Source organism: Pomacea canaliculata, linkage group LG10, assembly GCF_003073045.1.
Source record: "Pomacea canaliculata isolate SZHN2017 linkage group LG10, ASM307304v1, whole genome shotgun sequence".
Taxonomy (NCBI): Eukaryota; Metazoa; Mollusca; class Gastropoda; order Architaenioglossa; family Ampullariidae; genus Pomacea; species Pomacea canaliculata.
The window spans coordinates 20,046,965-20,070,781 of record NC_037599.1 but is presented as its reverse complement, the minus strand read 5'-3'; the positions used below and the strand labels follow the sequence as shown (position 1 = coordinate 20,070,781).

Sequence of the window (23,817 nt, the reverse complement as noted above, 5' to 3'; positions counted from 1 at the left end):
TTAACTTTTTTCCTTTGCTGTGGGCTTTTGCTTTAGACCCAATAGTAACTGCGTGCCCAAACGCCCCAGCCTGTTTTAAATAAAGTCCAACAGCACGTTTTTGCTTCTCCATGTTTCAACTCCAGCTTTTAGTACATTATTTTGTCAGCGTGAGGGCAAGCAGAACTTTTTTTTTTTTTTTATAAATTTGTTAGTTGACAACTATACGTATACATCTCTTTCATACACATACACAGCATTTAACAATGTGCAAGGAAAGCAAACTTTCGAATAACTTTATTACATAAAATCAAACTTATACTTTGTGGAATATTGAAAATCTACAGAAACCTTTAACTTATATATACTTATGTTAGATTTATAGCATATTAAAAATCTGCAGATGTGGTCCATTTAACTATAAACATGCACATTAATTTCTGCCAATCTATGCACACACTGTTCAATATTAATATTGTTATCAAATATATTTCATTCTATTTTACAAACTGGACCTCCCCAGATCTGTATATTTTCATTCTTAAAAAAAAAAGGCATTTTGTCAGTACCTTTCACCTGCACATCTCATTTTGCACAAATTCCTGTTTAACAACAAACTTTCTAGCTGAAATCGCATAAGATATAAAGCATTTTCCACAATTAACAAGTCACAACTACTTTTGTAAATTGATATCAATTTTCTCTTCTTTTTTAAAAAAATTGAGGAATATGAAGCCACATAACACTTGTCTCTGAACAGAATGCCAATCAATACTTGGTGCATGTTACTTCATCTTACATACTTTTTTTTAAACATACATCAACTCATCCTAGTGCTATATTATCTCCCCCAAAATACAGGAGTCCTCTACTCCCATGGAATGTTTTCTAACCCCTCAAAAAGTCAGAAAATTGAAAAACATTTTACTCATGCCTGTTGAAATCTGCATTTAGCTCATACCAATATGCCTTAATTACCTTCTCTCTAAACAAAAAAACAAACCTCCACCTGGTCTGATTAGCACTTTCTCTTGCCTATGAATTATCGAGTCATTACTGAGTAATGGTAATGGCTTAACTTAGAGACCCTAGAGGGAGTGGTCTATTGTGTCTAGGGTACAGCATGTGGAAGATGGAAAGCACCCTCTCCTGCAATATTTACCTCTGCTGATCAATCAGCTGCTGGGTGGTTAGAGGGATTTTCCCAACCCCAGGCTTTGACAGAGCAACCCTTTGCTCTTAAGTCAAATGTACTGATCAATAGCTTATTCCCCTGTTGTGACTGATTTGGTACAATCACATTGTCGGTAACAATATTCACTTGATACAATTTAAACTCGATCATTTTGTGCAGATTTCAATTTTTTTTTTCCAAATCAGCATAAAGATCTTTCACTCTAAAAAGTTGCATTCATTATATTACAACAATGCACATGCAAAAGTACTATCTACTAGTGACCATTTCTTTGAGGAAGAAAAACTGATAAAATAGTATTTAACATCACAGCATCAGCTAAATTTAAGTACCATTTCCGAGCATAGTTGTGGAGACATATATTGCATATAATTGAATCCATAAAAGTAAATAACTTAGCTTTGGCAAATTGTTCTACATCACACAAATTACCTACAGCATCATGGACACCTAGATAAAGTAAACTTCATAGAAATCATTAAATAACTTTCTTGAGTACATTTTTTCTAAGAAAAATCTTATGAAATAAAGGAACAAGCGTAATGTGCCACCAACTGGCTAGAAACTGAATGTTAAAAGAAGCATTATTGTTCTGTAGTAGACAGCCCTGTGGTTTTTCAGACATTTAAGCATATCTATTATGTGCACATGCATGATCTAAAAAAAAAACCACAACTGGTATGGAAAATGGATCTAAGATTTTGTTACAAGAAACCTAATAGCTCTATAAGCAAGCAAGCTAGTTCTCCCAAGTAAAAGTTTTTACATAAGAGGATGTTGCAAAGCATATTCTAACAGGCTTACACCATAGCTGCTTCTTCCTCTTAAAGCCAGCGCTTGTTTTCATCAATAAAGCATGCAAGAATACACAACCCATTCAAATTAAGTTTGATTATTGATATTTCTGTTGATGTGATTCTGAACTTACGTGATTTATAATTCTGTTTTGACACAAAAAAAACAAAAAACAAACATGCAATATATCAAGTAACGGGCATGTTTTTTTAAAATACATATTGATGTTGATTACTATTATTTAAATTTATTTGGTATGACACAGAATTCAAGGCATGTTAAGAGAACCTGTCAAGGTACAAAAGTGATGACATGCCGACAGCTGCAGAATAGGGTCAGTGCACCCACAGCTACTGCACCTAAGTCAGTCACATATCAACTCATAATTTCATACCAGCACCAGCTTCACAATTTACAAAGAAAACAAGACCTTAAGGACATTCAAACATCACAATGGCTAAACCACAGATCTGACACAATTTACGAAGAGATCCTCTTGTAAATGTCTGCGAATGACACACAAAATGCACTGGTCTGCCTATGGATAAATTGTGTCCCTTTCAGGTGTCTGTTAATGCTTCAGATACAACTAAACATCATCTTTATGTGCATTTAAACTAAGGTTGCCAATTTATTTTGTGTAAGGAAGTGGGAAATGAGTTTTCGTACTAAGATTTATCAAGTATTAAATCTTCACGGCAATAAGAAGTGACAATAACTCAAGAAGACTTTTAAAGTACACTTCAAAATAATGAGACATTAGTTTATAATGAACCTGAAAAAAGATGTACATGGAAAATCTAGAAAATAATGCACAGAATGTTCCCAGTATCTTAAGTCTATGAACACAAAAGTAGCACAAGGACATCAAAATGCTGTGAATGTATTTCTGCATACATTAAACTACTCTTTTCCTGCTAAAAGAAGCATACTTGGAAATATATTTTTCTTTACATGAAATGAACACAAAAGTCAAAGAGACAGTTAAATAGTGTGAGACAAAGTTACACAATAAAGAGAGCATGAATATGCTGCAGCCATCTAAGCAGTCACTAATGATGCATCAAGGTACAGTCATCTAATGGTATTGTAAGGAAGCAGAAAGCCAAGTGGTTAGAGTGCTTGTATCCAAACCAACAACGAGCTGTTACAATACCCAACTAGCAAAAACTTTCCCCAGTTGGTGGGAATGGGTACCTGACTCCATAGTGGGGAAGATAAAGCAGCGAGGAAGAGATGGGCACCACCCTCACGTAAAGCTGGCCCCCAGAAAAGTGAGGTCTCTAACACCTTGCCCCCAACAACCTGAAAAGGTTAGGGGATGACCTTTATCTTACCTTTACCTACAGTAGGGCATGCTGTTGATAACTGTACCAAAGTTATATGGGGCAGCCGTACTGGTAATAGGGTACGTACATACTCTGATGTAGCTTGGGTCAAAAGTGGTAATGAAAAAGCTACCAAATTTTGTTACAAGACCATGGTTTTGAACTCTAATGCCTTTAGAAAAGTTTACAAACTTGTGGAACAACTCTCCAGTTGTAAGAGGAAATGTGGTGAAACAGATACCTGTCCCAACATGCTCTTCATCATAGATCGATGTACATGTAGCATGTTTCAAGAACATGTGTTGATACAGAACACAGTGGTCCATATCAACTGTAACACATTTTCCTGACATAGGACTGTATCATTATAACTTCTCTGTTTTGAACCTCAATTTAAAAACATAGTTAATAATCACACAAAAACAGCATGCACATCATAAAACAAAATGTAAGCAAACAAAATGTTATTTTCATGAAAATAACTTAGGGCTTCATCAAATGAGATTACTGCAACTACATGTAGCCTAACTGTCGGCAAGAATAAACATGAGTATATGATCAGAATAATATCACTGAGAAAGATGCTACATCTGGAAATATTTGTGCCTCTTGCTTGTGAACATCACCAGCATCATTAATGCTTCCTTTATGTTATTGTTGGTTCCTCTGACAGTTCCCAACAAAATCTAAGTCTGTTTTATGTGTAAACTTGTACCCTACCCTAAATTTCAAAGTGGAAGGGTAGGGTAGAAGGAAGACAAACCCAACAAATCACCAAAAGACCAAGAAACTGAGCCTGTGATTACAAAGCAATCCAACACCCACCAAAAAATCTGAGTATGTATTTGTCTTTGAAGGTACTTAATGAGGCAGCTATACTTAGAAGTGGAACAAAATTTGATTATGTAAGTATGAAAATGTCCCTCAGGAAATCATGTCCAATAAAAGAAAATCAACTAACCCTCAAATAAGAAACCAATTTCCCAAGAACTCATCGTTCAGGCCATGACAAATAAAATAAGAAATAAGAGCTCCATTTGGAAAGACATCCTCAAGTTTCAAGAAAGATCATGTAAAGTGACCTATAAAACTTTCACAGTGGTGCAAAACTCAAATCACATCCACTATTTGCAGCAGGTTTAACCACTTGCATTTTGCGTACAGACTAGATTCTCTGAGATGTAAAACAATAGCCTCCTGGGATCTCACTACGCAGTGCAAGTAGCACTATATGAAGTCAACAGTAACACCTACTGGCACAAACAAATGCAAATTTCACAATGCTGACCATATTTGCAAGAACAAAATTTAAGTTTTAAAAAACCTCCGCAATAAAGACAATAGGAGAAACATAACTTAGGTCAAAAATTGTACAGCACACACACAAAAATTGCTTGTAAAGGATTTCAGTAAAGAAAGATCACATTTTCGGTAACCTTAACCCTGATCACAATGGTACCATAGAGTACAGCCAATAACAATGCTTCACACTTTAAAAACGCAGTAAACTTTCTGATAAAAATTTTGTTTCTGATAAAACTTTTGTTCCTGTGTGTTTTGTTTTTTTGTGCAGTACTCTTAAAAGTAAACCAAAGTAAAACATGCACATTTCAAATATAACTCCGAAATTGTGTGGAGCATATATCAAATGCTAAATGTTAATGATCAAACTGAGTCAAAAAATTTCAAATGTTACATGGCCACTCATCAAGTTTTTGTGAAGCCTAGCACACTTTAAACATCAGGGTTGTCAGAAATGACCTTAGCAGTGGTTATAGTGGAAATGCACAGGGGGTAGGGGTAAGGATGGAGACAACATGTTACTGAGTATTTCAAAAAGAAAATTACAGCATATCATGACAAAATAAGGTGGATTAAAACCTATAGATATGCAAAAAACTCACAACCAGAATGTGGAGAGATTCAGCAATGCTCATATTCATGTATCTAACGTAGCTTACAGCTCTAAAGGCATAAGCTGCAGCAAAGACAGAAAGGCAGCAAGATGTCAAAGATAAAGATTGTAGAATTGTAAGGAAACTGCTCAGATTTGTTAAATTTGATTCATCAGATTAATTTTCCAATGTTGCACTTAGACCTGGTTGTCATGATATGTCTTTATGATAGTCTCTCTGACATGCTGCCTTCTTGCTAGAACACAAACTTCTGATAGAGATCTGATAAGCAGGCCAATTTTCTGGGCTTGTGATTTAAACATTACTAACAAACTGATTATCATCACAAGAAAAAGATAATTGCACATATACGACAACAACTTTACCCATGGCATTAGATTACTAAATATTTACAGGCAAAAACAACTACAAACATGCCACTCTTTAGGTGGTCTAGGTTAGGGTTGGTTTTGGTCATATGTAAGTGACAATTTAAGGGAATGGGATGAAGCTGAATAACTTAAAGCCTGTGGAGCTTACCACCTCTTATAAAAGCCACAGTCCGAAGGCAGTGAACACACCTTCGAACCATCACACACATTAACTAGGCATCTTGGGCACGATATTTGAACAGTACATCAATGACGCTTTCATCTGCCAGAGTGGACGTGTCACCCAAGTCTCTGTCTCCTCTTGCAATTTTGCGAAGTATGCGCCGCATTATCTTTCCTGACCTTGTCTTTGGCAAGGCTGGGGCATTCTGAATGAAGTCAGGCTGGGCAAAGGGTCCTATTTTATGTCTCACTGGACACACAAAAAGAGGGAAAAAAGTCTTTTTAAGTTCACTTATTCTCAACTGCCAAAGTTCAATTTATTTAAACAAATGAAATGCATTCCACTTTCATAGTGAAATATTTACTCTTAAAAGATTTCCTCCTTTTGGTAGATAGTTTATAGTTTATAACTTGTGTTCTGATCTCCATTTGTCTAAATTTGTTTTGGGTGGGGTTAGTATTAGCTGCACTCTTCATCACTGGTACCAGAACGAAAAGAAATCTTTCAAATGCATTTTGCACAGAAAGAGGTAAAACAGGTTATTAAAAAAGTATGTGAAGATGCTGTGTTATCACCATTATGTTCCTGGCATACCTGTTAACCAACTATTTTATAAAAATATTGCATTCTGGAAGAACTTTAAAAGTGGGATAACTATACTTCTCATCTTACCTCAAAACCATAAACAACATGATGAAGCAGCTAGACATAGAAGGAAATTTCCATGAAACGTAACAAATATTTAAAGTTTATTAATCTGGCTGATCAGAAATTCTCAAGGGCATCTTTGGAAAATTACTGATATCACTTATGCCTAGGTAACCACCTGTTTTTAACTACTAGCATCTGCATACCTTTGTTCTTCAGCTCCATCACGAGTTCATCAGTTAAGTTGTGTCCCTGAACAAATCAAGCAGATGACCAACTTTTCTAGCTGTTGCACATCAACAAATACCTTACCAGAAGGTGACAAGAGCCATGTGATACTTTAGTTCAGTAGAATGTCATTTGTATATATATATATGTGTGTCAATAAAAGAATGGATGTCAAAACTACCACATTATAGTCATATATGCTAATAATATACAGCAAATAAGGGAAAAAGAATGGCAAAATCCAAAGCAATCAAAAAGTAAAACAACTATTAAACACTTATGCACCCTTTGCTGTTCTCTCTTAGTACTCCTCTAAAAGGCACATGCTCACATGTGCACATACACACGCATGCACCTCACATGCATACATGTTCACCAGAATATCTGAATATCACAAGAATAACACACCTCTTTTAATGTAACAAAGCAGTAGATACATTCTCCTTTGATAGGATGAGGATGAGAGACAGAGGCTGCCTCAGCCACAGAGTGGTGTTCTATTAGGGCTGACTCCACTTCTGCTGTGGAGAGAAGATGCCCAGAAACATTCACCAGATCGTCGATGCGACCTGTTATCCAGAGGTAGCCATCTTTGTCTCTGTGGGCTCCTTCGAAAAAAAACCCCAACAAATGAAACAAATAATGCATGTTAAGAAATATAATCACATCATTTCCTACCACAGAAAACATGTTAGTTATGGAACCACCATTCTGGTATTGAGCATCACCAGAAATGCAAGTAAAAGAATTGGAAAAAAACCTGACTGCCAAAAGCGAATCCATGAGAACAAGTGATGGTTCAGCTGAAAGATATGGTTATCTCCCAGTAAGAACTCGTTCTAAAAATTAAAACCAGAAAGTATTCCTTGCTATAATTACAGTGGCGTAGAAACCAGGGGGGCAGCGGGGGCAGCCGCCCCCCAAGGAAAATACAGGGGGGCAGGAATATCCTTTTGCCCCCCCCCCCAATATTTGAGACGTAATTCCTCACAAAGAGCAAAGAACTGAAGAAAGGTAGGGGAACGTAGAGAGGAGACGGTCATCACCGTCACAAAAGCCGGCCCTGAGCCCTGAGGCAAGTGGAGGCTCTAACACCTCTGACGATCAGATCGAGCGTGCGTGCAGTACCCCCCACCCCCATCCTTTTTTACGAAATGTGCGAGTGCGAACGCCGTTCACTGTCAGCAGGGAATTTGCCCCCCCAACGCCTAACATCTTCCTACGCCACTGAATTATGACGAGCTCTGGCAATATTATCTTCTTACAAATGAAAACCTCTAAATCTCTCTTGAAGAGAAATGCCCTGTTCTTTGGAAGCATAGATGAACAGAGGAAACGCATAAAGGATTACCAAAGGGAGGGTACAGAATTAGCAAAAGACTGCTGGAATTAGCATTAACAGGCAATGTTGTGATAAGTAAATTTGTACAACTCCAACAGTCTCTCACCATCTCCTGTGCAGTAGTAGCCTGGGAACTTCTTGAAGTAAGTTGTCTCAAACCTCTCATGGTCTCCATGCACAGTACGCATGATACCAGGCCATGGCTGTTTGAAAACCTAAATTGACAATAGAACAAGAGGTGCGTGTTCTACTGGATCAGTTTTTTCTTTATAGATGAACTGTTAAGCATGTGTTTGTGTGTGTGTGAGAGAGAGAAATAAAGGAAGGAGAAAGTGATGTCTGTGTGCAGGGGTGTGTGTGGGTCACCAGTTGATTTGGCCATTTACCAATTCAACCAAGTTGATTTGACCATGACCCTTGGTTGATTCATCCACTGAGTACAGAAGTTACTATTCAGTGTAATGACACATTTGTTGCTCATTGTATATATACAAAGTGAAACTTTATCGTCTATCAATTAGTCGTGGGATATGCACAGACCAACCGCCATTTTAATCAAATGAAAAACGGATGATGTCCATGATAAATAGCTTCTCATGATAAAGGGAATGAAAAAAAAAATGAAGCTTACCAAGTATCCCTCTCCAGTTCCCTTAATCTCATGTCCTTCTTCAGACAGAATTGTAGGCAAAATACCAAAGAATGGGAATGTCTGCAAATACAAGAGTTGGCACCCTTCTGTAAGACCTTGGAATGTAATTTTTAGTTAAATTTATTTCAACAGCCAGGAAAACAGACTAACACAAACATAATGCAGATAACAAGATTCTGAACATGTTAAATCTAAAGAGTATATATAGTAAATTAAAACAAACATCTCTTCCTTGGTGAAAAATCCTAGAAATAACGTTTATCAGTATCCCTTCAGATATTCTCCCCTTCTTTACCGCTGTAAAAAAAAAAAAAAAAAAAAATTATTTTCTCAATTCAGATAAACCTTTATCCTGTTCAGTGCTTTTAGTTGTGTCCTTTTAAAACAAAGCTAATTCGAAAAAGGTAACATCATAAGATTTCTGGGATCTGATGTGAATGACCACAACTAGTATGCTAGAAATGCTGTATAGTTTGACCACACCATGGACCAGAAAAAAATGCATGACCTTCAAGGTTAGACTAGACATGCTGCACAAACACAGCAACCAGACCACATAGAGAAAACAAATAACCAAGCCTACAGATCCCCCTCCCCCAAAATACAGCTCAATCAAGCTCACAGGACCCAAAACACAGCTCAACAAAGCCCAAAGGACTGAAAATACAGCTCAATCAGCCCACAGGATTAGATATATAGCTCAACCAAGCCCACAGGAAATACTACATTAACATCACACTGGACCAAACTCCAATTGTTCCTCAACATGCTGCACTTACAAAAAATGCACACAACATGGAATGAAAAGCTCGAAGTCAAGACAAAGGAGAAAACTACAACAACTCTCATCAACACCAATCCCATAAATGATATATATATAAAAAAAAAGTGTTTCAAAATGATCTTATATTTATGCTTTAAAACATACGGCTGAGCCAGGCTTCGTAGGTGTGGCGCCAGGCAAAGGTGTGATGACATGACCTCCCTGTACAAAAAAAAGAAAAAAAAGATGAAGTTTTCATTTTATGTTAATTCAACAAGGTGTTCAGCTTCATTTTAATAAGCCTGAAATCTTTTAGCAAATCTATACAGCAACTCCTTTCAAATACCTCAAAAATGTACATAGAAAACTCCTTCCTGAATAAAAAAAAAGCTGATTAAGAATATCTCACACATGCAGGTGCACGCACTCATAAATACACAGGGATGTTCCTACCGTTTCAGTCTGCCAAAAGGTGTCCACAATAGCACATGTGGAATTGCCTACAACACGATGGTACCACAGCCATGCCTCTGGGTTAATGGGTTCCCCCACAGTACCCAAGATTCTCAATGATGAACGGCTGTACCTAGATGGCATTTTGCAAATGATGTCATAAAAAAATCTGCTCTCTCATCCTTCACTCTCATCTCTTTTCTGTTCACCCTTTTCATCCTCCAATTTTGCTTTTCTCCCCACAATCCACAGCTCTCAATACACAGTCCAGGGCTCTTGATGATTTAAAGGGATTGTAAAGGCAAAATAAAACTGATTAGAATCTCGTAAAGAATAGGATCAATTTGTATCTCGTCTATTTTTGTGTCCGTTTATTTGGAAAAAGTTGAAGGTTTTGTAGCATGTTGTGTTTAATAAGAGAAATTACACAGGACTCGATCTTTTGTTTGCTTAGACGAAGTCTCGTTCTCCGTCACATGACCTTATGACATATGACCAAAACTGCTTACCAAGTGAGACAGACTGTTTTCTATAATTTTTAAAACAGTGCTTTGAAAAGGTCACTTTAAAACCTACATTAACTCATGAGACACCACTGATCACGAGTTCAAATCCTAGAAATGATCACTGACACTTGCTGTCTGTCTTGGTCCTATGTCACAAGCAAGTTCGTCTGCTTGACCATCTCAGGAAACTATTGTGGTTACTCGGCGGAAGGACACAACGGTCGATTTCACTGGATTTTTTTTTATTTTTATAAACATCGGTAACCAAAATAATGCTAATAAGTGGTAACAAAATGAGAAACAAATCATTTATTTCTACTGTATTGCTCTCGTGCACTGCAATCATAACTAAACATAATTTTTAAACCTACTGACCGTCACCACAGCCTTATCAAAGCCTTGAGTATATCTTTATCTAATGAAATAATTTAATTACAACTGGATGCCACACTCTTCATCCCTCCTCCTATACTTTCTCATTGTTCCTTGTCATTGTCATTCCCCACAAGTTCAGTTCTAGTTTTTCAATTGCTCCTGCAGTAGGCCTTTCTTTAAAACCTTACACAATACTTCACTCACTCTTCCTGCATATCCAGATTTTTATTTTCAAAGGATGGCTGTCGCTGCTTTTAGGGTTTGGATTTTAATTCCATATTTTATAAACCCAAAGATTCATTCATCTGTCTAATAAAAAGTTAAAATATTTCCAGCTTATATACTTGAATAGATACAATGACTTACTTGGTGACAAACTCATCCCCAAACTTCATTAGTGATCTAATGGCTGTTGGAGCTGTATAGAATGTGTTGACTTTGTATTTGTCCACTATGGCCCAGAAACGGCCCGCATCTGGATAAAATGGTGTACCTTCAAACTGCACATAACACACATTTAGATATCAACAACATATAATTTAACTTTTCTGTATTTTTCTGCAAGTATGTTGTACTCATAAAGAGAGAGATAAAGAATCCCAGACCAAATATAACCACCTAATGTAAATTAGGAGATACTTTACTCTCAAGGTCACTATATGACTCTTCTGTTTACTGCTAAGGCACTTCTACTAATAAAAAAAAAAAAGATAGACCAAATTAACTCACAGAAAACAAAGTGAGTTCTATCTGATGACATAAAATAATGACAAATGCCTCCAGAATATAAGGATGTCTGAGAACCTACCATGACACTTGTAGCTCCATTAGCAAGTGGTCCATAGGTGACATAGGTGTGGCCAGTGATCCAGCCAATGTCTGCAGTGCACCAGTAAATATCGTCAGGGTGGAAGTCAAAGGTGTACTTGAAAGTGGCTGTGGCATACATCATATAGCCCCCAGTTGTGTGGAGGACACCCTTGGGAATGCCTGTTGATCCGCTGTGACAAGCCAAGATGATAGTACCACAATATGACATAATCTTACCCTGATTACCCATGAAACAAAGTTTTCTAGGATCAACACCAGCACACTCCTAAGTTATGTGCTATTAGTCACCTAAGGCAGACAGCTGTGTATTATATACAATCACCGATGTGGAAGATGGAGAAAATAAACAAGACAAAATATGTTAAGAAAGGACTTTTTTTGGGATAAACTAGAAAGAATATGTTTTCAAGTTTTGTGCATCAAATAGTGCTTTTTTTTTCTCTCATTTCCAGAAGGTATGTGCCTACCTTGTGTATAACATGAACAAGGGGTCTTCAGCATCCATCCAGACTGGCTCACACACACTGTCTACTGTGCCCATTAAATCATGCCACCAGATGTCCCGTCCATCTTGCCAGCTAATCTGTCATCAAGTCCACCACAAGTTGTACACAAAAATCATGACTTATTGGCCAGGAAGTCTCGAACTTGTTTGTGGAACCCTTAATTTCACAGTACTAACACATATGATACTAGATATTTTTGATTTTTATAACCTCACAATACTAACACTTACATGATTCTAGATACTTCTTTAGTCATCACCTGATTTTCTATCAATATCATAATAAAGAAAAAAGCACTCAGAACTCCAGTTTGAAAATAAATACATCTTAAATGGATGTGGCCCTGGGAACTTGCCTTGAAGCCATGGACTGGACGTTTTCCTAGCTGACTTTCTTCACACAGGTTGTTGCTAATCATACCATCAACCAGATTTTCACATTTTGGACCCAGATGTCGTACCACAACACACTTATTCACAAGGTGGTTTCTACAAAGAAAAAAAAATAGCAAAAATCTCTACAGGAAATGACAGCAGCAAAAATAATAAAGATCCATATTAAGGTGCTGTGGATATAACCAATAACACCATCCACTTTTAAGAGTCTTAAACTTATGATGCTTTTCAACATAAAATTTTCAAAGACCACATTTAGCTATCTCTATACTACATTTAGGGAAGAACCACAAAAGGTCAAACCTTTTTTCACACAAGGACATTGCTCTGTCGACAATATTTTTCAAATTGAGTAGTTTGTTGCCACGCCAAACTCCATCTGGTAACATCATTAAAAACATTACAAACACATGCTTACCAGCACTAACTAACAGACATTGAACGTGTGGGTTTCAACATCTGCATTACAACATGAAATAAACAGATATTTAGTTACTTGGTTAATTAGCAATATAGATAATTGCTTCATTTCATGACAATAACAATACACAAATAAGGCACATTTTTCAAAATTTTTTTGGAAGGCATTAGCTATGATGACACACTCCATGTTACAGTACTCATTTTCGCTATGGAAGAAGACAATAAGACATTGAATATGCAAAGGCACATTGCTTTTTTCAAGAATCTAGTAACTAATCCAGTTTGTAGTAGCAGAAATACACTTATAAGTTATCTGGAATTACCAATGAATATGTTTTTTACCGTAATTAAATTTAATTTCCAAGACTTATACTAGTTTTTTGCTTATGCTCTACATGAAAAACAAAATCATAGCAGAAAGTATCTGAGTGGTCTTGATGCAACATCACTGCAATAAAGCACCTGCATGCAAATGAAACGGTTTCATTTGAGTTAATTTACAGCTTAAGTAGTGGAAAATGATTCTGAAGGAACAGGAAAATGAGACAAGAAAAAAAAAAAAAGATTTCTTTAACCCTTTTTAAGTCTTAAAAACTTGTGACAAGCAAGAGCTAACAGATGATCAGCAGGTGGACCGCTAATATTTACCAGATACATGGTACAGGAGTAAAGACAATTTTACTTTTAGTTTTGTTCTAAGCTCTTTCTCAAGACACGTTTTCAATAATCTTTGCATCCCCCCCTATCCCCAAACAGACACAAACTAATGACATAATTTAATAAACAATGACATTTCTCGCTAAAGTTATGGCTTGGCTCTGTTATACAAGTGATAAGGCACTCAACAAAAAACAATTTTAGCTCTGAACAATTCATCGCAGATCCAAGTACTTAATCATTCAAAGTAGGTTTCCACACACACATCTACACAATGGCTACACCCTATTCTTGTCATAACTTCTACATTACCACCTCATACACAATCACACACAAATTGGCAAAAGGTAACATTCTATTAGTTTATGAATACACTGCTGCATTATAGCTAGTATTGAATACAATGGTTAACCTGTCCTTCTCCAAAGGTCCTGTTCTACATAAATCAAAAGACACTAAGAGAAGGAAAAAGATATACAAATCATAAAAGCACATAATGCCAGAGCAATAACCTAACCTGCAGTGACAATTGCACAACACTCTGCGTCAAGGATGCGATCTGCCAGTGATTCTGATGAATACCCAGCAAACTATACCAAGAACAAAACAAGAAAGAAAGGACAATTACAAACATTTTACAACTGCTGTTAACCAAGTTTCCACCAAACCAAATGTTGGGAGGGTATTAATCTCACCAAGCCAAACCAAACCACAGTGAATCAAACAGTAAACCAGTGTTGCTCAGGGTCTATTATCTACACATGCTAATATATGTACAAAGACATAATCACGCAAAAACCAAAATGATATTTCCTGCAATGGTATTTCTAAGGGTGCAACCACCTGTTAAGGCAGAATTCAACACCCCACTCCCACTCCTCTCTTCTTAATTCTCAGTAGAATTTTCCTTAGTAAAGATAGTTACTTAGGTAGAAAGTATAATCTCTATATTTTTTTCTCTTTAAAAAGTGTAACCTATTTTGTAACAACATATTAAAAATATAATCCAAGTGTTAACAGTTTATTAGATAAAGATGTCTATGTAAAGCTTTTATATAAAGATGGAATACACTTCTGCCTATCAGACATCTCTGATGATAGAGGACCAAAATCAAAATGTGTTAATAGCAGGTAGCAAGTTAACTAAAAGGTCCTTGCTTAATACAACAGCATTTGTGGGTGTGTATATGCACTTGCATGAACAGATTCTTTTGTTTTTATTGGAGATTTGCTTAGAAATCATGCTGTAAGATTTTTGGTTTGTCAGTTCCCCTTCCCCCAACTAATACTGAGCTATAATTACAGCAATTGATCAAATATATAAAAGAAAACCTTGTGTGGATAGATAAAATAGTATTCAAAATGCATGCAAGAAAATGCATATTCTACATAATACAAGGTAACTCTAGGTACTGTAACACAAGCTGGAACAGGCTACAGTTACCCAAAGTACACCATACATACATAGCACAGCCTGTTTCTAGGCAAAGAAACACACACACACACACATACACAAAATCCCACTATGGTTTTTTGAACAAACCATTAAATGTATCAGCTTTTGTACATCAGTTTCATAAAGAAAAGACAAAAAAGAAAATGCCCATAGCTGGTCCTATCCAAAGTTCCAGGAAGAAGTTACTGTCCTACAGCGATTTATTTGGCTTACTTATTGGTCCAAAATATTAAAACAAAACCTGCTATGCATAAAAGGTCATCAATAAAAAAAATAACTTTTATTTTAAGCCCGCATTATGTTGAACAGTACTTCTTGGAAGAGCAAAATTTATATATTTAAAGTCACTAAAGTGTGACCTCCATATTTGAAGTGTATTATGAATGAATGCTATTTACCATAAAAACACTATTGAAACATGTTAGAATGTTGTGTTCAACAAATTATTTATTTAATGCACATAGACCTCTTCTACAATGGAAGCTCAAGGTACAGTACAGTGACAAAAGAGCTGAAAAGGGAAGGAAACAACATAAAATAAAGTGTCCTCCAAAGTGAGTAAACAGGCAAATTTACTTAAATGAGGCCAGCACACATTAACCTATTGTTCTTAATCTATTCATATAGTTCATGTTTGCTGTGGATGCCATCCCTTTGCTGAGGCATTTGCTGAGGCATATCATTTATAGTCTTTTGCGTGCAGCGCACTGAAATCACATTCACATGGGAAAACATGCTTTAAAATTCACTTATGATAGTGTGGAAGGTGTAGACTGGTTCTGAAGTGATCTATGCAACACTGAGGGGGCCTTTCTGTTTATATTGTGGGTGGTTATTACCAGATTATCATCTACGCAGAAAGTAGTGAGATGGATTCTAAACAATCTCCTTCAATCAATGTAATCAGTTCATCATTTTTTCTCCAACAACTTTCCAAAAGCCGAACGATTTTCTTGACGTTATTTTTTATCAATGGGCACCATTCAAGGCTTAATTTAGATAAGCTCCAAGCCTTTCCCACTGACTAATAAAAGGCTTCTTCAGGGGGGCATAGTAGAATAGTAAAAAATTAAAATGGGTACAAGGAAACTGTGCTGCAGTGTGCTCACACAGGAGACAGACAAAAATTAAACTACTAGGGCTACTACCATATTTTTCTGGAATTCATGCTTAACACAAACACTTTACATGCACAGACAGTTTGGCTCTACTTCAAGTTGCACCCATGTTTGTGCATGCATATTATGAACTCAGAAAGTAAGAAAGTAGAAAGAATATAAACGTGTCAGTAAGCATTTATAATAAAACCTTTTCAACAAATGAGGTCAAGAAAAATATACAGAAAAAAATAAATGGAAAAAATACACACCCATGCAAGCAATGACCAAACATACAACAAAATGTCTAACACAACACCTACAGATAAACAAGGACTTGCCATGATAAAGACTTGCTACAACACCTAAAGATAAATAAAAACTTGCCATGCACAATGGTTAACCATACATTATATGGTCAATAGACTAAATCAAAGCCATGCACAATATTTATCAAGTTCTTTAGGGTCAATCACACCTGCCGAAATCAGTATGCGTGCTTCAGCACCACACAGACGCGCTGCTATGGATGTGTCCGAGAAGCCAGCAAACTAATGCCAAATGGAGAAACAAAATTAAAAGATACTGGAATGAGCTGGTGATATAAGGGCATAAATGTTGCTAGTCTGTTTACTTCTTACCTAAGGATAAAGTTAACATTGCAATAAAATGAACGAAGTAAAGTCATTTAAAGAAACTTTTGACTAGATGATTGTAAATTTGCCAGATAAACCTAGTGAGAGTGCATAACAGAAATATATCCACATTTCACCTTGTGTTTTTTCCCGTGTATACAAAGGAAATTCTCAAGCTCTTCAGCCTGCATCATATTAACTAATCCCTAATATACTGTCCTACTGTCTTAGTTAATTATAAAACCACCAGTCAAATTAAATCAGCACAAAAACATGATGTTTACCGTAAGTTAAAAAAAATGGTGAGATAACTGAATGTTCCCACTGCAAATGAAGACAAGCAGCCAATATTTTACTTAGATGCTTGCACATAACATAGCTTGCAATGGTAAAGACCTACATTTCCGAGCGGCAAACACCATTTTAAAACTTTTGAGCTTTGTTTATAACGTGATATTTATTACTAAAATCAGCTTTCCTTCTATTTCTGAGCTGTAACACTAAAGACAAAGAGGTGAAGCCTGCGATTTTATCTTGGAACATGGAAGGGTTTACATAAATAAAGGCTGCAGGCAAGTGTGAGCACATTAGGTCATTAGGTATTCTAACAAGTCAGTCTGTTGGCAAGGTCATGCAGTTTACTGTCGGTGTCACCTATCAACTCTGTGTTGTCTGCAAAGCATAGGTTGCATATGGGCCTCTTGCTGATGGAAATGGAATGCTGATTTTCTTGTATGATGTTCTCGAAAAAGATGTTGAACAGTACATGACATGGGAGGGCCCCAATGTTGTGTGAAAGTAAATAAGCTCTCATTTGGTTATCCAGTAGGACTGTGCTTACTATGCTATGATTGGATGGGTGATTAGGCTTATTGTTCTGTATTTTAAACTACAGTCTGTATCATATACTCATGAAAGTTTCTCAAAATAGTACTGTCCCTTATGACCAATATCATCCATTATTATTAAGTTTAAGTGACAAACAGTCCAAGATTTTTCCTACTTAAGAGATACCATGATCTCTGTGACTGACTTATTTACAAGATATTGACAATATTTATACAGCTGCTCAAAGCACAATGCAGAAGAACAGATGTGTAGAAAAGAAGACTGTAAGAGGCATTGCAAGCTTCAGAAAATACAGAACAATCATATTTCCAAAACCTCCATGCAAATATTTGTGGGTGTTTTTTTTTTTTCAAGGTGAATCTGATAGATCAAATCATAATTTTTCGATAGTGCTTAGCTACAAAAAAGGATTGTGACTAAATATTACTAGTGATAAGACAACGTTCCACAGGTCAGTTAAAAAAAAAGTTTTGTGTTGATATCGGCATTTTGTATTTAAAAATATACTACTTTCATGACTGACAGGATTCATTACCAACTCCCTTTGAAATACATGCACACATGCTGTTTTATACAACTTCCCTTTTCATTTGTTATGTAAGCACACCTGCACACAAAATCCTTTTCAAAAAAGAAAATTATTCAACTGGCTGAGTGAAATAATTTTGAACAAGATACCACAGAAGACTTCAAACTGTGTGCATGTACACACAGGAAAAAAAAAAAAAGGAAGGCCCCTGCTTCAATGAACTAGCATAAAAACTGAGGAATGTCTGTTTGCAATATGACAAAATTGTTGCGCAAGGACAGTGAGACAGCAGCAAGAGGAGCACACTCAAAGATCATGAAAACAAATGTAACAACCATCCTTGCCTTTGCCTTTCTAATCCTAAAGGAACACATCCCACACAAGAGCATACCACAATGGAATGAATAGCACCAATACGAGCACACGCCAGCATGGCAACTGTCAGTTCTGGGATCATCGGCATGTAGATAGCGATTCTGTCCCCCACACCGACTCCTGAACAATGAAATACAGCATAAATGTCTTATATCTGACAATAAGCATATTTATTATTCATGATTATTGCCATAAATATCTCCCAACAATCTTTTTAAAACGTATCTTTATTTGTATAGAACAATTTAATCTGGTAATCTGGCTTGCTGCTAGTGTCTCAGTTGTTTACAGGGTACTGAAAATGAAAAACAAACCTACAAAATACATGATGCTCTTCCATTAGTCCTACCCACCCAGCCTTAACAACATCCATTATCCATGCTACTTATTTAAAAAAAAAAGTTGACAAAAAAAATAAAAAAAAAAAAAAAAGAAGAAGAAGCAGTAATGAGAGAAGGTTGCATTTCTTTCACAAATTAAAATTGCACAGAGAAAAGTCGAGAAAAGGTGTCTCAAAATGCTGGCAGTGTAACTCTGGGAAAAAGAAGCTTCCATCATGACCTTTTCAAAAAGTAACTAAGCTTCTGACAAAATGCTTCAGCTAATATTTGCTCAGAGGATTTCAGACAGGGTTAATGACACGCATGTGGTGGCAATCACGTTAAAAGATCTTTCAGTGGCCTGCTGGATGACAAACCTAAGTCCTTGAGCACATTGGCAAACTTGCACACTTGCACCAGAAGCTCGGAATAGGTTATCTTTCCGTCATCACCTGGGTTGTTGCCTTCCCTAGAAAAATGTTGCACACAATAAAAAATACAAAACTAGTTGTGTATCCATACATATATTACTATAAACAATAAAGAAGTGCTATTCACATCATGCTGCAACTGTCAGAAAGACCTTGCAAAAAACAAATTACAACCGCAACTGGAAAATGTTTTGCTGTTTGTCTACAATCTAATGAAATCAGCAGTGAAAAAGGGGACAGGTTATGGGTATTTTGTGTGCATGCACTTTGGATTTTCAAGTCAGAAAAAGCATTATACATCATAACAACATCACCCACTTATGATTCTCCATCTACTTTAATAATTTCTCCCCCTTATTTTAAGAATTAATAATTAAAATCAAGTTTACTGTTAAGTTTTGGATGGGCAAGGGAAAGTGACATTTCCCATTTCTCAAGAAAAGCAAGTCCTCAACAGCAGGATGTGAAACTACTAACTCCAAATTTCACATTTTTCAGGAATCTCACATAAAGAATCCTGTGCATTTAAGGTCAACAAGCAGTTGCAGTTTGCTAACTTTAATTGGTCTTGCTATTTGTTTCCCCTGTTTCCCAGCCTTATCATGTAATTTTAGAACAGCTTGTGTCATGTCCACATTAGAGTATTTTAAGTTCCAATATCTAGTCTACACAAACTTTGAATTTTACAATTTAAATTGCTTTTTCAATACTGATAATATATGCTTCACACTTTAACATGGACACTTGAACAAGACTTCATACAAAATAGCTGAAATAATCATGCAAAAAAACTAGATATGAGAAAAAATGATTTTATAAAAATCTAAAAATGAAGTGGAGAATTCTATAATGCTTCTCCATGATCCAGCAAAATAATCTGGGCTAACGGTAGGGTGTACATGTCAACTGAAATGGCAACGGATGCAATATGTGAAAACGCAATCATTTATGATTCTTGGAATGGAAGCTGCTGTCTTATTAAAAGTCAACGAATAAGGCTATCATCGATAACTGGTTCAGCCTTGTACACAGAAGAAACTTCTTGAGGAAAATTGCATAGGTCAATAGCGATTTCTGAAACCACGACCTACGTCTGTGATTCTCGCTGTTGACACCGACACGCGCTTTATCGCTTCACAGCCGCACCTCCTTCGGGTCATTTTCTAGTAGCTGCCGCATTCCTTACGTTATGCTAGACCACTACTGAAATGGACGTTAAAGATAAAAAATCTCCAGTATTTTGACACCTAACTTCCTCTCCTAAGAATAGTGCGCGCGACACTGATGAATAGAAAAAAAAAAAAAAAGAAAAAGAACGGAGGGCAACAGTAAATTGTTGTTGGTGACGAAAAGGTTCCAGCTAACTGCATTTTTTTTTGTGTTACTAAAATACACGATAGTATGCACGAGCACCTTAATGAGATGTTGCTATTTTAGCTATTCTTCGTAATGTGAAGATTAGTTTCTTTGCCGATAATTATGTAGAAATTATTCGTCCTGGGCATAATATCGTGTAATTATTTCGGAACGAAAGGCAGCAAAAATATTATAGTCCGAAATATTATAGTCTATATCTGTAAAAGGGGTTTACTTACCAATAAAATGCCACTTTGTCGCCAAGCCCATTTTCAACGTTTCTGTCAAGAATATTGTAGCAAATATTCGTCTGTGCTCCTGCTAGCCATTTGATAGAAATCGGACCCTTCCGTATATCGAAATTGTAATCCAAGAAGGGTCCAGTCGGCGGCGATTTCCAGTAAAAGGTTTCATAAATTCGCTTCCAAAACGACTCTGGATCATCGATAGATTCTCTGTAAAGTTCTTCGTATTCTTGCATAGTTTTGATATGAGCCTGCGCTTGCAGGGACACCGGAGGGTTAAACACCTCATCTGAAACACTATTAGTCTCCGCCATCTTCCAACGAACGCGCCGTCAACTATCGCGCCGGTAGCCAGCGTCCGATTGGTTATATCTCTGACACGGCGACCTTCACCTCCCTCAGGTCAGGCCACTCAACTAGGATCTCTTTAGTGTAATCTTACGGAAACGTCCTAAAGATAGATGTTGTTGGAGTTTTATACAGGCTAACTAGAGAAGTGAAAAGAATAAAGCTTGCACATCAGTAATATTTTTTTCTTACTGAAATAAGCGAGTATTTTCTTTGCCTTTTGCGGCCTTCAATCGAGTGTCATGGCCAAGGGAGAATACTACTAGTCAGATGTGTTGATCACAACTTGTTTCCCTTGGTAATGTCATTATTGACTCTAAAATAATGATTTAATTATCTCTTAATAAGAATTCATCAGTCGAATGTAAATTAAGTTAAAAGTAAAAACATATACCTAATAATATTTTTGTTTGTCATATTTTTAACAGATTTACGAGACAGTTGTTGCTATTCGCTTCGCCACTGGCCTACACTATATACGTCCGTGGTTTTTGTAATAAAATAATATTATGCGTTTCCATACCAAAGTAATAAATAAATCAAGCGTACATCTTTGCATAATATACCATCAGGATATTTGCTTGGAAGATGACACAAGATGAAGGTAAATTGGTGGTAAATCGCTAGCAGCATCATGACTAGAAGCGGTCAGCTAATTAAGTAAACTGCTCATAAAAAGGAGAATATATTAATCAGAATATTAAACTAACAGCAGCAAGAAGTTCCGCGGGTGATGCCTGAATGCTTGGACTTTGTTTTATCGCTCATAGCAGCCATTGTAAGCGTGCAGTTGAGGCCTGCATGACGCGAACTGATCGAAACCATGCTGCACTGGTGGGCGTTCTGCTTCATTTGACTCGCATCCTGTCAGCATTGAATTTGTTTCTCTCACCGTTGATCTCCTTCATCAGACCATGAGCTCAAGAATTTAGTCCTTTGTTATTACTGTCTAGGCTTGTCGACTGTGACGATTCCTTTCCTTTGATTGTATTATGTGTCTGTAGTGTTTATATGTTTGTTGAGAATGGTTGATGGTGAGTGAATATTGGTTCAGTTAGTATAAACGTTTAAGGTAGGTTTTGTTAAGAGCATCTCCAAAAGCACTTCACTGAATCAAATGAATCGAGTGTGCCTCTGAAGAACTTAGGTGGGTGGGAGGTAAGAAGGGACAATGACTTTGACCTCGCGAAGCGTTGGTTATCGTTCGGCGATCCGGGGCAAGTCTGGGCCTCCTGATAATGGACTTTAATGTTGAGGACCCCTTTGGTGTGATCAAGGATGTGTATAGGTGGACTGCTGTCTGTCTGTTTAGACTTTAGACCAACGCTTAGCTTCTTGCGAAGTGATCCGCTGTAAGTCTCGGCGAGCCGTAACAAAGAATGTGAATAACCGGAAGCTTTCTTGTCTCATGCCTCGTTTTAGAAGTTAACTGGAAACAATCGTCTGCCAGCAGTCCAGGAATATTAGTTCGTGGTGTGATCGCTGGAACTGGTGTGATATCTACGATGATATGATACGGTTATAGCCTCGTCTTAATAAAGTGTAACTGCCATGTGTGTGTGTGTGAGAGAGAGAGGATGTTTTCCTATATTTTGCGCAAATAGGATTATACAGTACATAGTCGATTATCTTCCTATAGTTGGCGAATGTAATGTGTTTCTCCTCCCTGGTCTGTGTACAAAAACAAGACAATTTTACGTACACCAGTAGCTTTTTTCTTTTTAGCTGAATCTGTGAAAACGACTTGCAGCATATTCTGTATAGTATCGACTTAAAAGAAGAGGAAGAAGAAACAGAACATTAGGAGAAGACGTGGCCAGGGTAGCAAAGGGTAGATAATGACACCCTGACCTGCGCCAAGACAAGACGAGGACACGACCGGACAAGTGGGCGGAGTGATGATGGTGTGACCACCTTGAAAATTGTTGTTGTGACCTTTGCTGGATCACTTGCCCGCAGCAACAGGTGTTCGTGTCAAGGAATCATTTTCAAGGAAGTGTAAGAAATGTCAGCTTGTTAGTGTTAAAACTGCGCTGGTGTCTGTGTATGTGCAGAGCTTATGTTAGACTGCTGGAGTGGAACTAAAAATGTGTCGACGACTTCCTTGTTGTTACAGGCTTTTATAAATGCCATACATTTCAACGTGCTTCAGCCACTTTAGACGCTTCTTTCTCTCTTTTTTTTTTGGCGGGGGGAAGGGGTGGGTGGGGTACGAGGCAGGTGAAGAGAAAGGAATTTGTAACCTAGCTACATGCTTTTGCTTGCAGCAAGCAGAAAATAAATGTTTTTGTATCACAGGTTTTAAGACTTTGATTGTGAAAGAGACTGATTTTTTTCCCAGTACTTTCAATGCAAGATGAAGTTAGGTCAGTCATGTGACTGCATTAACGACCTCACATAGATAAAAATAAGGGTCGACATCTCTATGGTTTTCAAAAGATCGCTGTGAGCGGAAATTCCACTAGTCGCTTGATCTCTGTTGGTGAACAGGTGAACTCTGAGTGACTGCTCCACTCTGTAACCTCCAGTCAGGGGACTGCATGCACTTTCTCGCATCGTTTCCCTTCACCTTCCTGATTTTGTTTTACGACGTGCACATTAGAAATAAAGGCTGTTTATGTGATTTAGCTATTTCAGAAACTGGCAAACC

The 23,817-nt window shown here is 37.0% G+C and overlaps 1 protein-coding gene across 1 annotated transcript; it reads right to left on the bottom strand.

Annotated features, from left to right (window-relative positions):
* Positions 1 to 260: 260 nt before the first annotated feature.
* LOC112573112 (acetyl-coenzyme A synthetase, cytoplasmic-like) lies at positions 261 to 21,182 on the bottom strand. Its single transcript, XM_025253157.1, has 16 exons — positions 20,814 to 21,182; positions 19,165 to 19,256; positions 18,484 to 18,587; positions 14,044 to 14,116; positions 12,750 to 12,825; positions 12,407 to 12,539; positions 12,013 to 12,128; positions 11,523 to 11,715; positions 11,081 to 11,214; positions 9,834 to 9,966; positions 9,546 to 9,602; positions 8,597 to 8,677; positions 8,072 to 8,180; positions 7,032 to 7,231; positions 6,602 to 6,647; positions 261 to 5,996 (listed from the first exon to the last, which is right to left on the bottom strand). Exons 1-16 carry the CDS (start codon positions 21,131 to 21,133, stop codon positions 5,797 to 5,799), a joined length of 2,067 nt encoding a protein of 688 aa, XP_025108942.1. The 5' UTR covers positions 21,134 to 21,182; the 3' UTR covers positions 261 to 5,796.
* Between the last annotated feature and the right edge of the window lie 2,635 nt (positions 21,183 to 23,817).